This window comes from Hyperolius riggenbachi, chromosome 3, assembly GCF_040937935.1.
Source record: "Hyperolius riggenbachi isolate aHypRig1 chromosome 3, aHypRig1.pri, whole genome shotgun sequence".
In the NCBI taxonomy this organism is placed as follows: Eukaryota; Metazoa; Chordata; class Amphibia; order Anura; family Hyperoliidae; genus Hyperolius; species Hyperolius riggenbachi.
In genome coordinates this window covers 334,157,484-334,172,012 of record NC_090648.1, presented here as the reverse complement: position 1 = coordinate 334,172,012, position 14,529 = coordinate 334,157,484, and the positions used below count along the sequence as shown (strand labels likewise).

Below are 14,529 nucleotides of genomic sequence, written 5' to 3'. Positions count from 1 at the left end.
GGGGCTGCTCTGCTGCGCAGACGCAAAACACTTGTGCCTGCGCAGTAGTGCGGCCCGACAGTGATCGGCTATTTCCGCCGCATACAGTTAAAAATAGCGCAGAGTGAAAAATGGCGCACCGTTCCGCCGATCATAAAACGCTATTTATCGTTTTAATGTAAATACATTAACCACTTCCCGACCGCCCACTACACAGGGGCGGCGGGGAAGTGGAGCCCTGCAGGACGGCCTCACCCACAGAGGCGGCGGTCCATTTAAGGGCATGGGCGGAGCGATCGCGTCATCCGTGACGCGATCCTCCGCCGGCGCCTGTCACCGCTCGCTCGCCGCAACATCCCGCCGGCTATACGGAAGCGCCGGCGGGATGTTAACCCCGCGATCGCCGCATACAAAGTGTATAATACACTTTGTAATGTTTACAAAGTGTATTATACAGGCTGCCTCCTGCCCTGGTGGTCCCAGTGTCCGAGGGACCACCAGGGCAGGCTGCAGCCACCCTAGTCTGCACCCAAACACACTGATTTCTCCCCCCCCTGCCCCAGATCGCCCACAGCACCCATCAGACCCCCCCCCTGCCCACCCCCCAGACCCCTGTTTGCACCCAATCACCCCCCTAATCACCCATCAATCACTCCCTGTCACTATCTGTCAACGCTATTTTTTTTTTATCCCCCCCCCTGCTCCCTGCCCCCTCCTGATCACCCCCCCCTGTTTACTGTATGCATCTATCCCCCTGATCACCTGTCAATCACCTGTCAATCACCTGTCAATCACCCATCAATCACCAGTCAATCACCCCCTGTCACTGCCACCCATCAATCAGCCCCTAACCTGCCCCTTGCGGGCAATCTGATCACCCCCCCACACCAATAGATCGCCCACAGATCCGACATCAGATCACCTCCTAAATCCATTGTTTACATCTATTCTCTCCTCTAAACACCCACTAATTACCCATCAATCACCCATCAATCACCCCCTATCACCACTTGTCACTTTTACCTATCAGATCAGACCCTAATCTGCCCCTTGCGGGCACCCAATCACCCGCCCACACGCTCAGATTGCCCTCTGACCCCCCCTTATCAATTCACCAGTGCATTAATTACATCTGTTCTTCCCTGTAATAACCCACTGATCACCTGTCAATCACCTGCCAATCACCTATCACCCATCAATCACCCCCTGTCACTGCCACCCATCAATCAGCCCCTAACCTGCCCCTTGCGGGCAATCTGATCACCCACCCACACCATTAGATCGCCCGCAAACCCGCCGTCAGATTACCTCCCAAATGTATCGTTTACATCTGTTATCTTCTCTAAACACCCACTAATTACCCATCAATCACCCCCTATCACCACCTGTCACTGTTACCTATCAGATCAGACCCTAATCTGCCCCTTGCGGGCACCCAATCACCCGCCCACACGCTCAGATTGCCCTCTGACCCCCCCTTATCAATTCACCAGTGCATTAATTACATCTGTTCTTCCCTGTAATAACCCACTGATCACCTGTCAATCACCTGCCAATCACCTATCACCCATCAATCACCCCCTGTCACCCCCTGTCACTGCCACCCATCAATCAGCCCCTAACCTGCCCCTTGCGGGCAATCTGATCACCCACCCACACCATTAGATCGCCCGCAAACCCGCCGTCAGATTACCTCCCAAATGTATCGTTTACATCTGTTATCTTCTCTAAACACCCACTAATTACCCATCAATCACCCCCTATCACCACCTGTCACTGTTACCTATCAGATCAGACCCTAATCTGCCCCTTGCGGGCACCCAATCACCCGCCCACACGCTCAGATTGCCCTTAGACCCCCCCCCCCCTTATCAATTCGCCAGTGCATTAATTACATCTGTCCTTCCCTGTAATAACCCACTGATCACCTGTCAATCACCTGCCAATCACCTATCACCCATCAATCACCCCCTGTCACTGCCACCCAACAATCAGCCCCTAACCTGCCCCTTGCGGGCAATCTGATCACCCACCCACACCAATAGATCGCCCGCAGATCCGACATCAGATCACCACCCAAGCGCAGTGTTTCCATCTATTCTCTCCTCTAAACACCCACTAATTACCCATCAATCACCCCCTATCACCACCTGTCACTGTTACCCATCAGATCAGACCCTAATCTGCCCCTTGCGGGCACCCAATCACCCGCCTACACGCTCAGATTGCCCTCAGACCCCCCTTTATCAATTCGCCAGGGCATTATTTACATCTGTCCTTCCCTGTAATAACCCACTGATCACCTGTCAATCACCTGTCAATCACCCCCTGTCACTGCCACCCATCAATCACCCCCTGTCACTGCCACCCATCAATCACCCGCTGTCACTGCCACCCAATCAGCCCCTAACCTGCCCCTTGCGGGCAAACTGATCACCCACCCACACCAATAGATCGCCCGCAGATCCGACATCAGATCACCACCCAAGCGCAGTGTTTCCATCTATTCTCTACCCTAAACACCCACTAATTACCCATCAATCACCCCCTGTCACTGCTACCTATCAGATTAGACCCCTATCTGCCCCTAGGGCACTCAATCACCCGCCCACACCCTCAGAATGCCCTCAGACCCCAGCCCTGATCACCTCGCCAGTGCATTGCTTGCATCCATTCCCCCCTCTAATCACACCTTGAGACACCCATCAATCACCTCCTGTCACCCCCTAGCACACCTACCCATCAGATCAGGCCCCAATTTGCCCCGTGTGGGCTCCTGATCACTCGGCCAAACCCTCAGACCCCCTTCCGATCACCTCCCCAGTGCATGGATTGCATCTATTTTCCCCTCTAACCACCCCCTGAGACACCCATCAATCACCTCCTGTCACCCCCCTAGCACTCCTATCCATCAGATCAGGCCCAATACAACCTGTCATCTAAAAGGCCACCCTGCTTATGACCGGTTCCACAAAATTCGCCCCCTCATAGACCACCTGTCATCAAAATTTGCAGATGCTTATACCCCTGAACAGTCATTTTGAGACATTTGGTTTCCAGACTACTCACGGTTTTGGGCCTGTAAAATGCCAGGGCGGTATAGGAACCCCACAAGTGACCCCATTTTAGAAAAAAAAGACACCCCAAGGTATTATGTTAGGTGTATGACGAGTTCATAGAAGATTTAATTTTTTGTCAAAAGTTAGCGGAAATTAATTTTTATTGTTTTTTTTTCACAAAGTGTCATTTTTCACTAACTTGTGACAAAAAATAAAATCTTCTATGAACTCGCCATACACCTAACGGAATACCTTGGGGTGTCTTCTTTCTAAAATGGGGTCACTTGTGGGGTTCCTATACTGCCCTGGCATTTTAGGGGCCCTAAACCGCGAGGAGTAGTCTAGAAAACAAATGCTTCAAAATGACCTGTGAATAGGACGTTGGGCCCCTTAGCGCACCTAGGCTGCAAAAAAGTGTCACACATGTGGTACCGCTGTACTCAGGAAAAGTAGTATAATGTGTTTTGGGGTGTATTTTTACACATACCCATGCTGGGTGGGAGAAATTTCTATGTAAATGGACAATTGTGTGTAAAAAAAATTAACAAATTGTCATTTACAGAGATATTTCTCCCACCCAGCATGGGTATGTGTAAAAATACACCCCAAAACGCATTATACTACTTCTCCTGAGTACAGCGGTACCACATGTGTGGCACTTTTTTACACCCTAAGTACGCTAAGGGGCCCAAAGTCCAATGAGTACCTTTAGGATTTCACAGGTCATTTTGCGACATTTGGTTTCAAGACTACTCCTCACGGTTTAGGGCCCCTAAAATGCCAGGGCAGTATAGGAACCCCACAAATGACCCCATTCTAGAAAGAAGACACCCAAAGGTATTCCGTACGGAGTATGGTGAGTTCATAGAAGATTTTATTTTTTGTCACAAGTTAGCGGAAAATGACACTTTGTGAAAAAAAACTATTAAAATCAATTTCCGCTAACTTGTGACAAAAAAATAAAAACTTCTATGAACTCACCATACTCCTAACGGAATACCTTGGGGTGTCTTCTTTCTAAAATGGGGTCATTAGTGGGGTTCCTATACTGCCCTGGCATTTTAGGGGCCCTAAACCGTGAGGAGTAGTCTTGAAACAAAAATGACCTGTGAAATCCTAAAGGTACTCATTGGACTTTGGGCCCCTTAGTGCAGTTAGGGTGCAAAAAAGTGCCACACATGTGGTATCGCCGTACTCGGGAGAAGTAGTACAATGTGTTTTGGGGTGTATTTTTACACATACCCATGCTGGGTGGGAGAAATACCTCTGTAAATGACAATCTTTTGATTTTTTTACACACAATTGTCCATTTACAGAGGTATTTCTCCCACCCAGCATGGGTATGTGTAAAAATACACCCCAAAACACATTGTACTACTTCTCCCGAGTATGGCGATACCACATGTGTGGCACTTTTTTGCACCCTAACTGCGCTAAAGGGCCCAAAGTCCAATGAGTACCTTTAGGATTTCACAGGTCATTTTGAGAAATTTCGTTTCAAGACTACTCCTCACGGTTTAGGGCCCCTAAAATGCCAGGGCAGTATAGGAACCCCACAAATGACCCCATTTTAGAAAGAAGACACCCCAAGGTATTCCGTTAGGAGTATGGTGAGTTCATAGAAGATTTTATTTTTTGTCAAAAGTTAGCGGAAATTGATTTTAATTGTGTTTTTTCACAAAGTGTCATTTTCCGCTAACTTGTGACAAAAAATAAAATCTTCTATGAACTCGCCATACTACTAACGGAATACCTTGGGGTGTCTTCTTTCTAAAATGGGGTCATTTGTGGGGTTCCTATACTGCCCTGGCATTTTAGGGGCCCTAAACCGTGAGGAGTAGTCTTGAAACGAAATTTCTCAAAATGACCTGTGAAATCCTAAAGGTACTCATTGGACTTTGGGCCCTTTAGCGCAGTTAGGGTGCAAAAAAGTGCCACACATGTGGTATCGCCGTACTCAGGAGAAGTAGTATAATGTGTTTTGTGGTGTATTTTTACACATACCCATGCTGAGTGGGAGAAATATCTCTGTAAATGGACAATTGTGTGTAAAAAAAATTAACAAATTGTCATTTACAGAGATATTTCTCCCACCCAGCATGGGTATGTGTAAAAATACACCCCAAAACACATTATACTACTTCTCCTGAGTACGGCAATACCACATGTGTGGCACTTTTTTGCAGCCTAACTGCGCTAAGGGGTCCAAAGTCCAATGAGCACCTTTAGGCTTTACAGGGGTGCTTACAATTTAGCACCCCCCAAAATGTCAGGACAGTAAACACACCCCACAAATGATCCCATTTTGGAAAGTAGACCCTTCAAGGTATTCAGAGAGGGGCATGGTGAGTCCGTGGCAGATTTCATTTTTTTTTGTCGCAAGTTAGAAGAAATGGAAACTTTTTTTTTTTTTTTTTTTCTCACAAAGTGTCATTTTCCGCTTACTTGTGACAAAAAATAATATCTTCTATGAACTCACTATGCCTCTCAGTGAATACTTTGGGATGTCTTCTTTCCAAAATGGGGTCATTTGGGGGGTATTTATACTATCCTGGAATTCTAGCCCCTCATGAAACATGACAGGGGGTCAGAAAAGTCAGAGATGCTTGAAAATGGGAAAATTCACTTTTGGCACCATAGTTTGTAAACGCTATAACTTTTACCCAAACCAATAAATATACACTGAATGGGTTTTTTTTTATCAAAAACATGTTTGTCCACATTTTTCGCGCTGCATGTATACAGAAATTTTACTTTATTTGAAAAATGTCAGCACAGAAAGTTTAAAAAATCATTTTTTTGCCAAAATTCATGTCTTTTTTGATGAATATAATAAAAAGTAAAAATCGCAGGAGCAATCAAATAGCATCAAAAGAAAGCTTTATTAGTGACAAGAAAAGGAGCCAAAATTCATTTAGGTGGTAGGTTGTATGAGCGAGCAATAAACCGTGAAAGCTGCAGTGGTCTGAATGGAAAAAAAGTGGCCGGTCCTTAAGGGGTAGAAAGCCCTAGGTCCTCAAGTGGTTAAAACGGTAAATAGCGTTTTATAAAACATTTATAAGCAGAACGGTGCGCCATTGAAAAATGCAGGGGGGCTAGTGAGGCAGCAAGGGTCGGGGTAGAGAAGCAGCGGGACACTAGGCAGCAGGGTGGAGGGAGTAGGATTAGGTGGATGGAGGATTAGGTAGCATTGGTATACATTACCTTGTCTCGGCCGGCGATCGCTCCTTCACTTCATAGTTAGCTTGCAGGATTCCTGCATCCAGCCAATCACCATGCAACTGAAGCCGCATGGTGATTGGCTGGATACAGGACTACAGCAAACTAACAGAAGAAGTGAAGGACAAAGTAATGTATACCAATGCTACCTAATCCTCCCTCCACCTAATCCTACTCCCTCCACCCTGCTGCCTCGTGTCCCGCTGCCTCTCTCTCCGATCCCTCCTGCCTAACATTTGTTAACATATAAAACGATAAAAACATATAAAACGATAAATATCGGTTTATGTACATTACTGGGGCACCACTTTTATACTGTTGTCGCTGTGCGCCATTTTTGCCTGTTCCGATTTCCGCCTATCTCAGAGCAGAGAGCCGCTCCTGTGCTGGAGGTAAACATTTACATCCGGGCCGTTCAGGGAGCTTTATCGCTGCCGCCGTGGGACGGAGGATGATGGGGGAAGCCTCAATAGGATCCGGAGGCTTCCCCCACCCAAAGTGAGTACCCCCCAGGGAAGGTTTTTTTCGTTACAGGCTTTCTTTAAGGCTGCTGCCTGTATCAGTGGGATGGCTTAACTAGACAATAGCTTGGAGACCCAATGCAGTATAGATGCATCGCTAGCCTGTTGTCTAACACTGCATCTGTACAGTACTGGGATCCTCAAAGTGTGCACCTTAGTGATTGCATGCAATTGCTCCAGACGCACAGGCTAGCGAGAATGATACGCAACATGCCAACTAGTGATAAAATATGGCATATTTGGCATCGTTGAATCCAGGACGAACCAAATAACATGTTTTAAGGTGATTTAAAACTGCAGCACTTGCCCTCCTTATAATTCACAACAAACACCCGTTTAGAGCAGCTGAGATAACCATATACGGTACTCAAAACCTAATATAAACCTATATTGGAAACTGAAGTACACCAGATCAAGAATCTCTCTATTTTTTAGTTATATTGGAGTAGACCCTTTCTTTTACATACATGTAAGCCCTTAATGGTTTGTTGAATTTTATATTCTACTCTTTTTAAAATGCTGATAATTCCAGCTTTTATGGAAATTGAATGCAAATCGTATGCAGCCTCGAAATTGGTCGGTCAAACTGAGCAGGAAATTAGCAATTAGCATTAAATTTACACGCCTCAGCGGCTTACTATAGAGGACATTATAAATCAGAGCATCTAAGTGCAATATCTAAATGCGAATGGTGGCAATTTTAGAAGAAACTTTTAAAGACAGCAGATAACTATCTGAAGTGGCATTATATACGATTGATGTGGCTTGAACATATTTTAAAGATTTTTGGGGGGGATTTTTTTATATTGGTGTACTTTATTGCAACGTTGCACCTGGACGGACTTCCGACACCAGTGTAAAAGCACACCTCAGGGGGACTGGTTTTGTTCATATACGAGCGGCTCTGGATATATTTGATATATATTTTTAGCGCTGGCTTTTATGCAGATAATCAGACAAGTTTTGGTGTGTGAGTCGGTCAGTGTGGAGGCAGTTTGGATGTATGGAGGTGAGACCAGACTGAATGTTCAGTATGCAAAGCAATATTATCACAACTGAATATTGATGGAATGGGTCATTATTTTATTGTGTGATCATTTGTTTTAATAAATTGTTTATAGGCACAGGAGTCTCAATATTCACTGTTTCTTTAAAGTCGGTGGGGTAGGAGCAACTCCACAGTCTTCCCTGCAGCCAATCTCTGTTAAAAGCGCTACAACTAAATATATCTCTCCCTGATACTTCTCACCCATGTTACTGTCACCTACGGTAGGCAGTAAAAATCTGACCTATATGATAGATATTTTCACATTGGGATTTTCAATATCTCCTTTATTCTATAAAAAGACAAAACAAATAACATTTATATTGCACCTTTCTCCTGGCGGACTCAAAGCACTTGATGCAGTAGGCAGTAGCAGTGTTAGGAAGCCCAAGGACTCCTTAAAGAATAAGTGCTGACTTACTGAACAGGAAAAGCCGAGATTTGAACCCAGGTCAAGATTTACAAAAGCACTCCCTAGAAAATATCTATACACAGATGTCAGCCAGCCTGCCTGCTCATTTGCACACTATTCTGGCAGTTGGTCTTAACAACTACCATTTAGTAAGTGCTCCTGAAAATTAAAGAAAACCCAGAGAAACTTTACATAAGGAGATAGACTTTTCCAAAACCTGTCAACTTTTTACTGCTTACTGTAAGCAGCAGAAACAAAGGAGAAAAATCCTTTATAGTGCATTTTAATGTGGGAGTAATGTATTTCTCGTACACAAGTATCTTCAATTTTATAATTTTTCATGATAGTGGTCCTTTAACTATATTTACCAAACCGCCTTATAAATATTGCAGGTGAATTTTAGGAATGAAATCTGCCTGGGATCAGTCATTTCCTGTAGCTATTCCCCATATCATTATGCTAGCAGTATTGTGAATATATGAATGCATATGGAACAGAGTTGATTAAAAAATATGGATGATAAAATACAAGTTGTACTTTTGGTTATTCACATCATTGTATAATGTATTTTCAGATGCTCGTGGGCTAATCAGATGGATGTTAATGGTTAATCCTGAACGTCGAGCCACCATTGAAGATATTGCAAACCACTGGTGGGTTAACTGGAGTTACAAAAGTAGTGTATGTGATTGTGATGTCTTGAGAGACTCAGAATCCCCACTGACTGCCAGATTTATTGACTGGCATCACCGTTCTGCAACCCGCCAGGTGGAGTCTGAAAGCAAAAGCAAGTGCCTATCAAAACCATCTGAAGTATCACTTGAGCGACAGAGATCCTTGAAGAAATCCAAGAAGGGAAATGACATTGCACAGTCTTTACAGGATGGCTCTGAGGAGACATCCATTTCAAAGAGACCTAAAAGTATCTTAAAGAAAAGGAGTAACAGTGAACATCGGTGCCACAGTGCTGGTTATATTGAGGGTATTATAAGCCCCATATTGTCTCCTACGTACAAAACGGAAAATGAAAAAGGGATCACAGATGCCTGTACTCACAATGCCGGTGACATAGAAAAACTAGTCATATGTGATTCAAACCAGTCTACACCTTTGCCAAAGAAAGGCATTTTGAAAAAGACTCAGCAACGGGAGTCTGGCTACTATTCTTCACCAGAGAGGAGTGAGTCTTCAGAACTACTGGATAACGGAACTGAAAGTGGCAGCACATCTCAAGTTAATAATGAACCCAAGCGTACCGTGTCTCACAGCCTTTCCTATAGACGGAAAGGCATCTTAAAGCACAACAGTAAATATGCCGGCGCAAACACCGATCCCTCATTGGCTAATACCACCTCAGAATCACTGGAATCAATGGAACAGGGACTTTTACCCGGGGAAGGATTGTCTCGAAGCTACAGTCGTCCATCTAGTGTGATTAGTGATGACAGCATACTCTCTAATGACTCCTTTGAATTGCTTGAATTGACCAGTGGCAGGCCAAACAGGCAGAGAATACGTAGTTGTGTCTCTGCTGAAAATATCCTTCATGTTAAGGATTTTGAGAGGTTTCAGAAAAGCCCTCGGCCACAGAACTTAAAACGTTTTCGTAATCGCTTTGCTGACAGCAGTTTTTCTCTACTAACAGATATGGATGATGTCACTCAGGTTTATAAAAAAGCATTGGAAATCTGCAACAAGTTCAATTAGCTGCAGAAAGGCAAAATTCATTAGACTGGTAGATACTTTGCTGACAGTGTAAAGTCTAGAATACCATGTGCTATGTAATTGGACATTATGGGAACTGCACTTCTGTTATATTTGTTGGAATCAAAACAACTTGTCAAGTTATAATTTTTTTAATTGTTAATATTATTTTGATAAAATCATTTTATACTGTGGAAGCATAAATTGTTAAGCTGGAGTACAAAAAGTATTTAAGCCCAAATATTATTATTTTTATTTTAATAGGTACATTTTATTGGTATGGAATTTATAGAAGATTTTTGCCTAGTATTTACTTGAAATATTTTTTATTTTATTTTTAGCTTTTTTAACCTAAAATATTTGAAAATCTTTTTTTTCCCCCTTTTAGTTGTTACATTATATTATATATTGATGATACTCTAGTTTTTGGGTAACTGGACATCAGGTAGAACAGTATTTGCACAGTATTTTATTAACTAATTTAAAAAAATAAAACCTTAATCTCTTGGTTTTCATATGAAAACGAAGTACCTTAAATGGTACCGTATATTTAATATATAAAATATTAAGTTATCTTAATTTCATACTGTTACTCCTGTCTCCTTTATGTTTTTTTTTATCTTGTTTTCTTAATGCTCAGTATGTTCAGTAAGTAACTCAAGATTAAGGGAAGAAGAGTATACAGATTAGTAAATCTGTTAACACTGATTTTTATTTATAATGCAGATATTTGATTCTCACGAAGCATTATTTTTGACAATTGGATTTTAGTTAGTGCTAGTCTTCTATGTGTGCCTTTACAAGAAAACAAAAACGTACAAAAAACTGCACCAAATTTTAATCTACTTTACACCTATTAATGTAGTTTTCTGATTTTGACCCTCATGTAATTCATTGAATGAAACAAATGATGCTGACTATGTAACTTTTGGTGTTTCTTTTACACGATTACTATAAACTACAACTATAAGCAAAGTTATTAATTTGCCTTTCAATGCTGCTCACCAATTTTAACCTAAAACCCCTGCCCCCCACCTGCAATCTGGACTGATGTATGCAAATTACGCACACTAAGTAGGTAATCGGGTACTAGGCCACCCCAGGTGTATCTTCTTATTGAATCATGCACATAAAAAATGGCATGGACTCCTTGTGGAGACAAGTGGATAGTGGTGCCTACATTTGTGAGAGCAGTTATCTTTCAAGGTTTTAAAAACATTTAAAGATACAATGCTGGTAAAGCATCTGTAGGAGGTAACTTAACATTTAAAAATATGATGGATTAAGTTGCAGTAGTCAGAATTAATATGAAAAAGGTACTTATGTTATGCTAAGTGAAACACCGTATCAAGTAGATATAATATTTTGCAGACCAATGGTCAGTACAACGGACTATTCAAGTTTTTTTTACTTTTACTGTCAGCAAATCTGACGTGAAAAGTGTACCATATGGGCTTAATATTGGTTATATTATGTTGGATTCGTTTGTTTGTACCGTGTTGATGGAAATGGCTCACAGAATGTAGAAAAGTCACTTGTTTGGAATTATGTAATGTGATTTGAAGAGATGGTTAGAAGAAAGTGTTTAGGTGGAGTGGCAGAACTATAGAGGATGGATGAAATGCAGTTAGTTTTGACTCAATAGGTTATACTGCAATTTCTGTCCTCCATTCGGCAAGTGTAGGAAGATCTGTGTATACAGTGCAGAGGTTTATTTGTGTGCACTTGAAATGAAATAATCTCATTGCGTGGTGCCCAGAATGAGGTTATGCACTCAGGCTCGGATCAGAAGGTACTGTATATTTACAGTTTTGAAAAGAATTCAGATATGTTGAAATGGAATACTGTAGGGTGTGAGAAAGTTAAAAGTAGTTAAAAATGTTAGAGAAAAAGTTAAGGCCCATCATAATGGTGTCTCACTGGTCAATGAAAATGTGTATACTTTTGCATGTCCAAAGTGAGACAGGCCTTGGCAAACCTAAGACTGCTAATCTAGATGGAGCAAGTTCTTGAAGAATGTGTGTATGACAAAAACATGGTATTTATATGATTTGATGTACTATATGAAGTTGTTTCAATGAATTGGCCCAAAAATAGTCCCATATTTTCAGTATCTTTATTTTCACATTTTAAAGGCAAAAGTATAATGAGCCAAAATGATGACTTTAACAAATACATTTTAACTTTTATAAAAAAAATTGACACAATGCCATATTAACCATAATTACACCAGAAATGTACAGTATATACTGCAATGGTAATCACTGTAATAAATCCAATTATTTTCATAAAAATCTTTACTTGCTATATACAAAATAAACCTAACACATGTGTAAACTGTAACAATGCCATAATTATGAGTGTCCCATTATCAAGAAACATCAACCCAGATTAATAGCTCTACCCTCTAGTGAGATGCGGGGCTGAGGAGACCAAGCAAAGTAACATCCAGGTGGTTAAACGATCTCAGCTGTTTGTAGAAATCATCTTTCTTATTAGAAGTCTTGTCACAGAGACCCTCAATTGTAATTGTGAGCTGCCAAAGCACATGAATACTAGTGTAGGTAACTGGATCTTTTGAGGACATGTGTTGGCTTTACTACTATTACTTTAATAGTTGGCTGATGGTAAAATTTGTCGCTAGACCTCAACATGAAGGCTTAGGCTGTAGATCTTCTGCTTGCTCAAGCTAGACTACAGAAAGTCTTCTCTTACCAAACCTAAATGCAGTGCTTGGTTGCTTTGGCTGCTATTGCTGTTGTGGTACCTCTTTAGGGCTTGTTTACATATAGTGCACTTTCAGGAGCACTTATGGAATAGCGATCGCAGGGCCAGCAGACAGTGTGTAGACTGCACCGTCTGCTGATACCATTCATGCGCTGCGATTCACCACTGAATCACAGCGCACGGTTGCCTGCATTTTGAGACGATTGCGCCTGTAATCCCATTCAATATAATGAATGGGATGGCAAGCACCGCTCCCCCCCGCCCAGGGAGTCATGTGCAATGCAAAGCCGCACAGCTCTGCATTACAAATATAAACAAGCCCTTAGACTTAGGCTGGAAATGCTTTTAAATATTTGGAAAGGCACGTCACGTTCACTTCTGCACGGCATCAGAATTTTTGATCAGGCATTTTTACTGTAGACCTTTGCACATGTTTAATTACAGAGGTTAAAATTCCAATTGGGTTGAGATGCAGGGGAAAATATACTGACTGCTCAGAGGCACATAGCGTATATTATAAATCACTGACTGGGTAGATGTAGGAAACATGCAGTGGTCCGAAACTTCCAAACATAGTATAATATAGGCTCATTTTTAATAGCTGACATTGTTTATTACCTATTTTAAATGATGTAAAGATCTGAAAAAAATGCAATAAATCCAATGTCCTGCTATTATTTTTTGTTGATTACTCATTTTTGTTTTCAGTTAAAAATATTCTTCAAAGACAGATATTGTGTTTATTGCTGTTAAACCATTTGCACATCATTTAATGGTTGCTATTCATGTATTATTATTGTTACAATTATGTCTCTTCATATCTGTATTTGTGCACTTGTACTCTAATTTTTTATGTTTATGTATGCCATTTTTTTTAGAAAGCTATAATGCGGAATATCAGATAATCCCATTTCTATTTTATTACTACTGTATTTAAATAGCTATATGCATTTGACAAGTTTTTTTTCACCCTTGAGCAAGCAACTCAACTTTGCTATTCAGTCTATAGCTATACTAACAACATGTATAACATTTCACATGTTTTGTACCTTGTACTATTTCCAGTTTCTGAGATCTTACGTGTATAGCACATGCCTACAAGATATTTAGATTTAATGGGAATTATATAATGGTGCAGCTAAAGAGGGCATTTATTTGAGGCCAAGTTGCATGCTGCCAAAGCTGGTATGCTGTTCTGACTGTGTTTGCCCAGGCCTTATTTTACAAATGGATGTTAGATTAGTAATTATGTGAATAAGCAAGTGTGACCGCTTATTGCCAAACTGGAAATACTTTTTGGGACTTACTGGCGTATTTTCATTTCTGGAAAAGAACAAAAGGAAACAAAAAACTTGACTGCACATTGTTATTAGTATTGTGAGTTTATTTAATATGTTTTGTACTGCAATGTGATTTTTTTTTTTATTTCTTGTTTGGCATTGCCTTTTATTTATTGCTCGTAAATCTGTTCCAAAAGTATAATATATTTAATGTAATTTAATTGGTGCAACGTTTGTTTACTGGTGATTATAGGTGAGTTTGGACATAAGCAATGTTATCTGGGAAATGCTAACCGCCTAAAGTATGGTATTTTTTAACTCATGTTTTTTTTTATCAAATAAAAATGTGTGATCAACAATATAACAAGTTGTGGTCTGGTTTGTCTGTGTTATGTTTATTCATGGTTTTAGACTAACTCTGAGCATATTAAAATAAAATCTTCAGGTTTCCCCAACCCATAATACTCTCAGTATAGTATTAGTGTACTTATTCTTCAATAAAAGCATGCTTTCATTGACTATGCGGATATGGGCGGATATGCACCACACAATGGATGAATCCCAGTCCGGAAATGAATCAGGC

General features: G+C 41.3%; 1 protein-coding gene across 1 annotated transcript in view; it reads left to right on the top strand.

Annotated features, from left to right (window-relative positions):
- The window catches only part of NUAK1 (NUAK family kinase 1), a 125,490-nt gene extending 111,177 nt beyond the window's left edge, over positions 1 to 14,313 (top strand). Inside the window, exon 7 of the mRNA XM_068276888.1 lies at positions 8,810 to 14,313. Coding sequence (XP_068132989.1) covers positions 8,810 to 9,942 — 1,133 coding nt within the window. The 3' untranslated portion in view covers positions 9,943 to 14,313. The remainder of the gene's footprint in view (positions 1 to 8,809) is intronic.
- Positions 14,314 to 14,529: the final 216 nt, after the last annotated feature.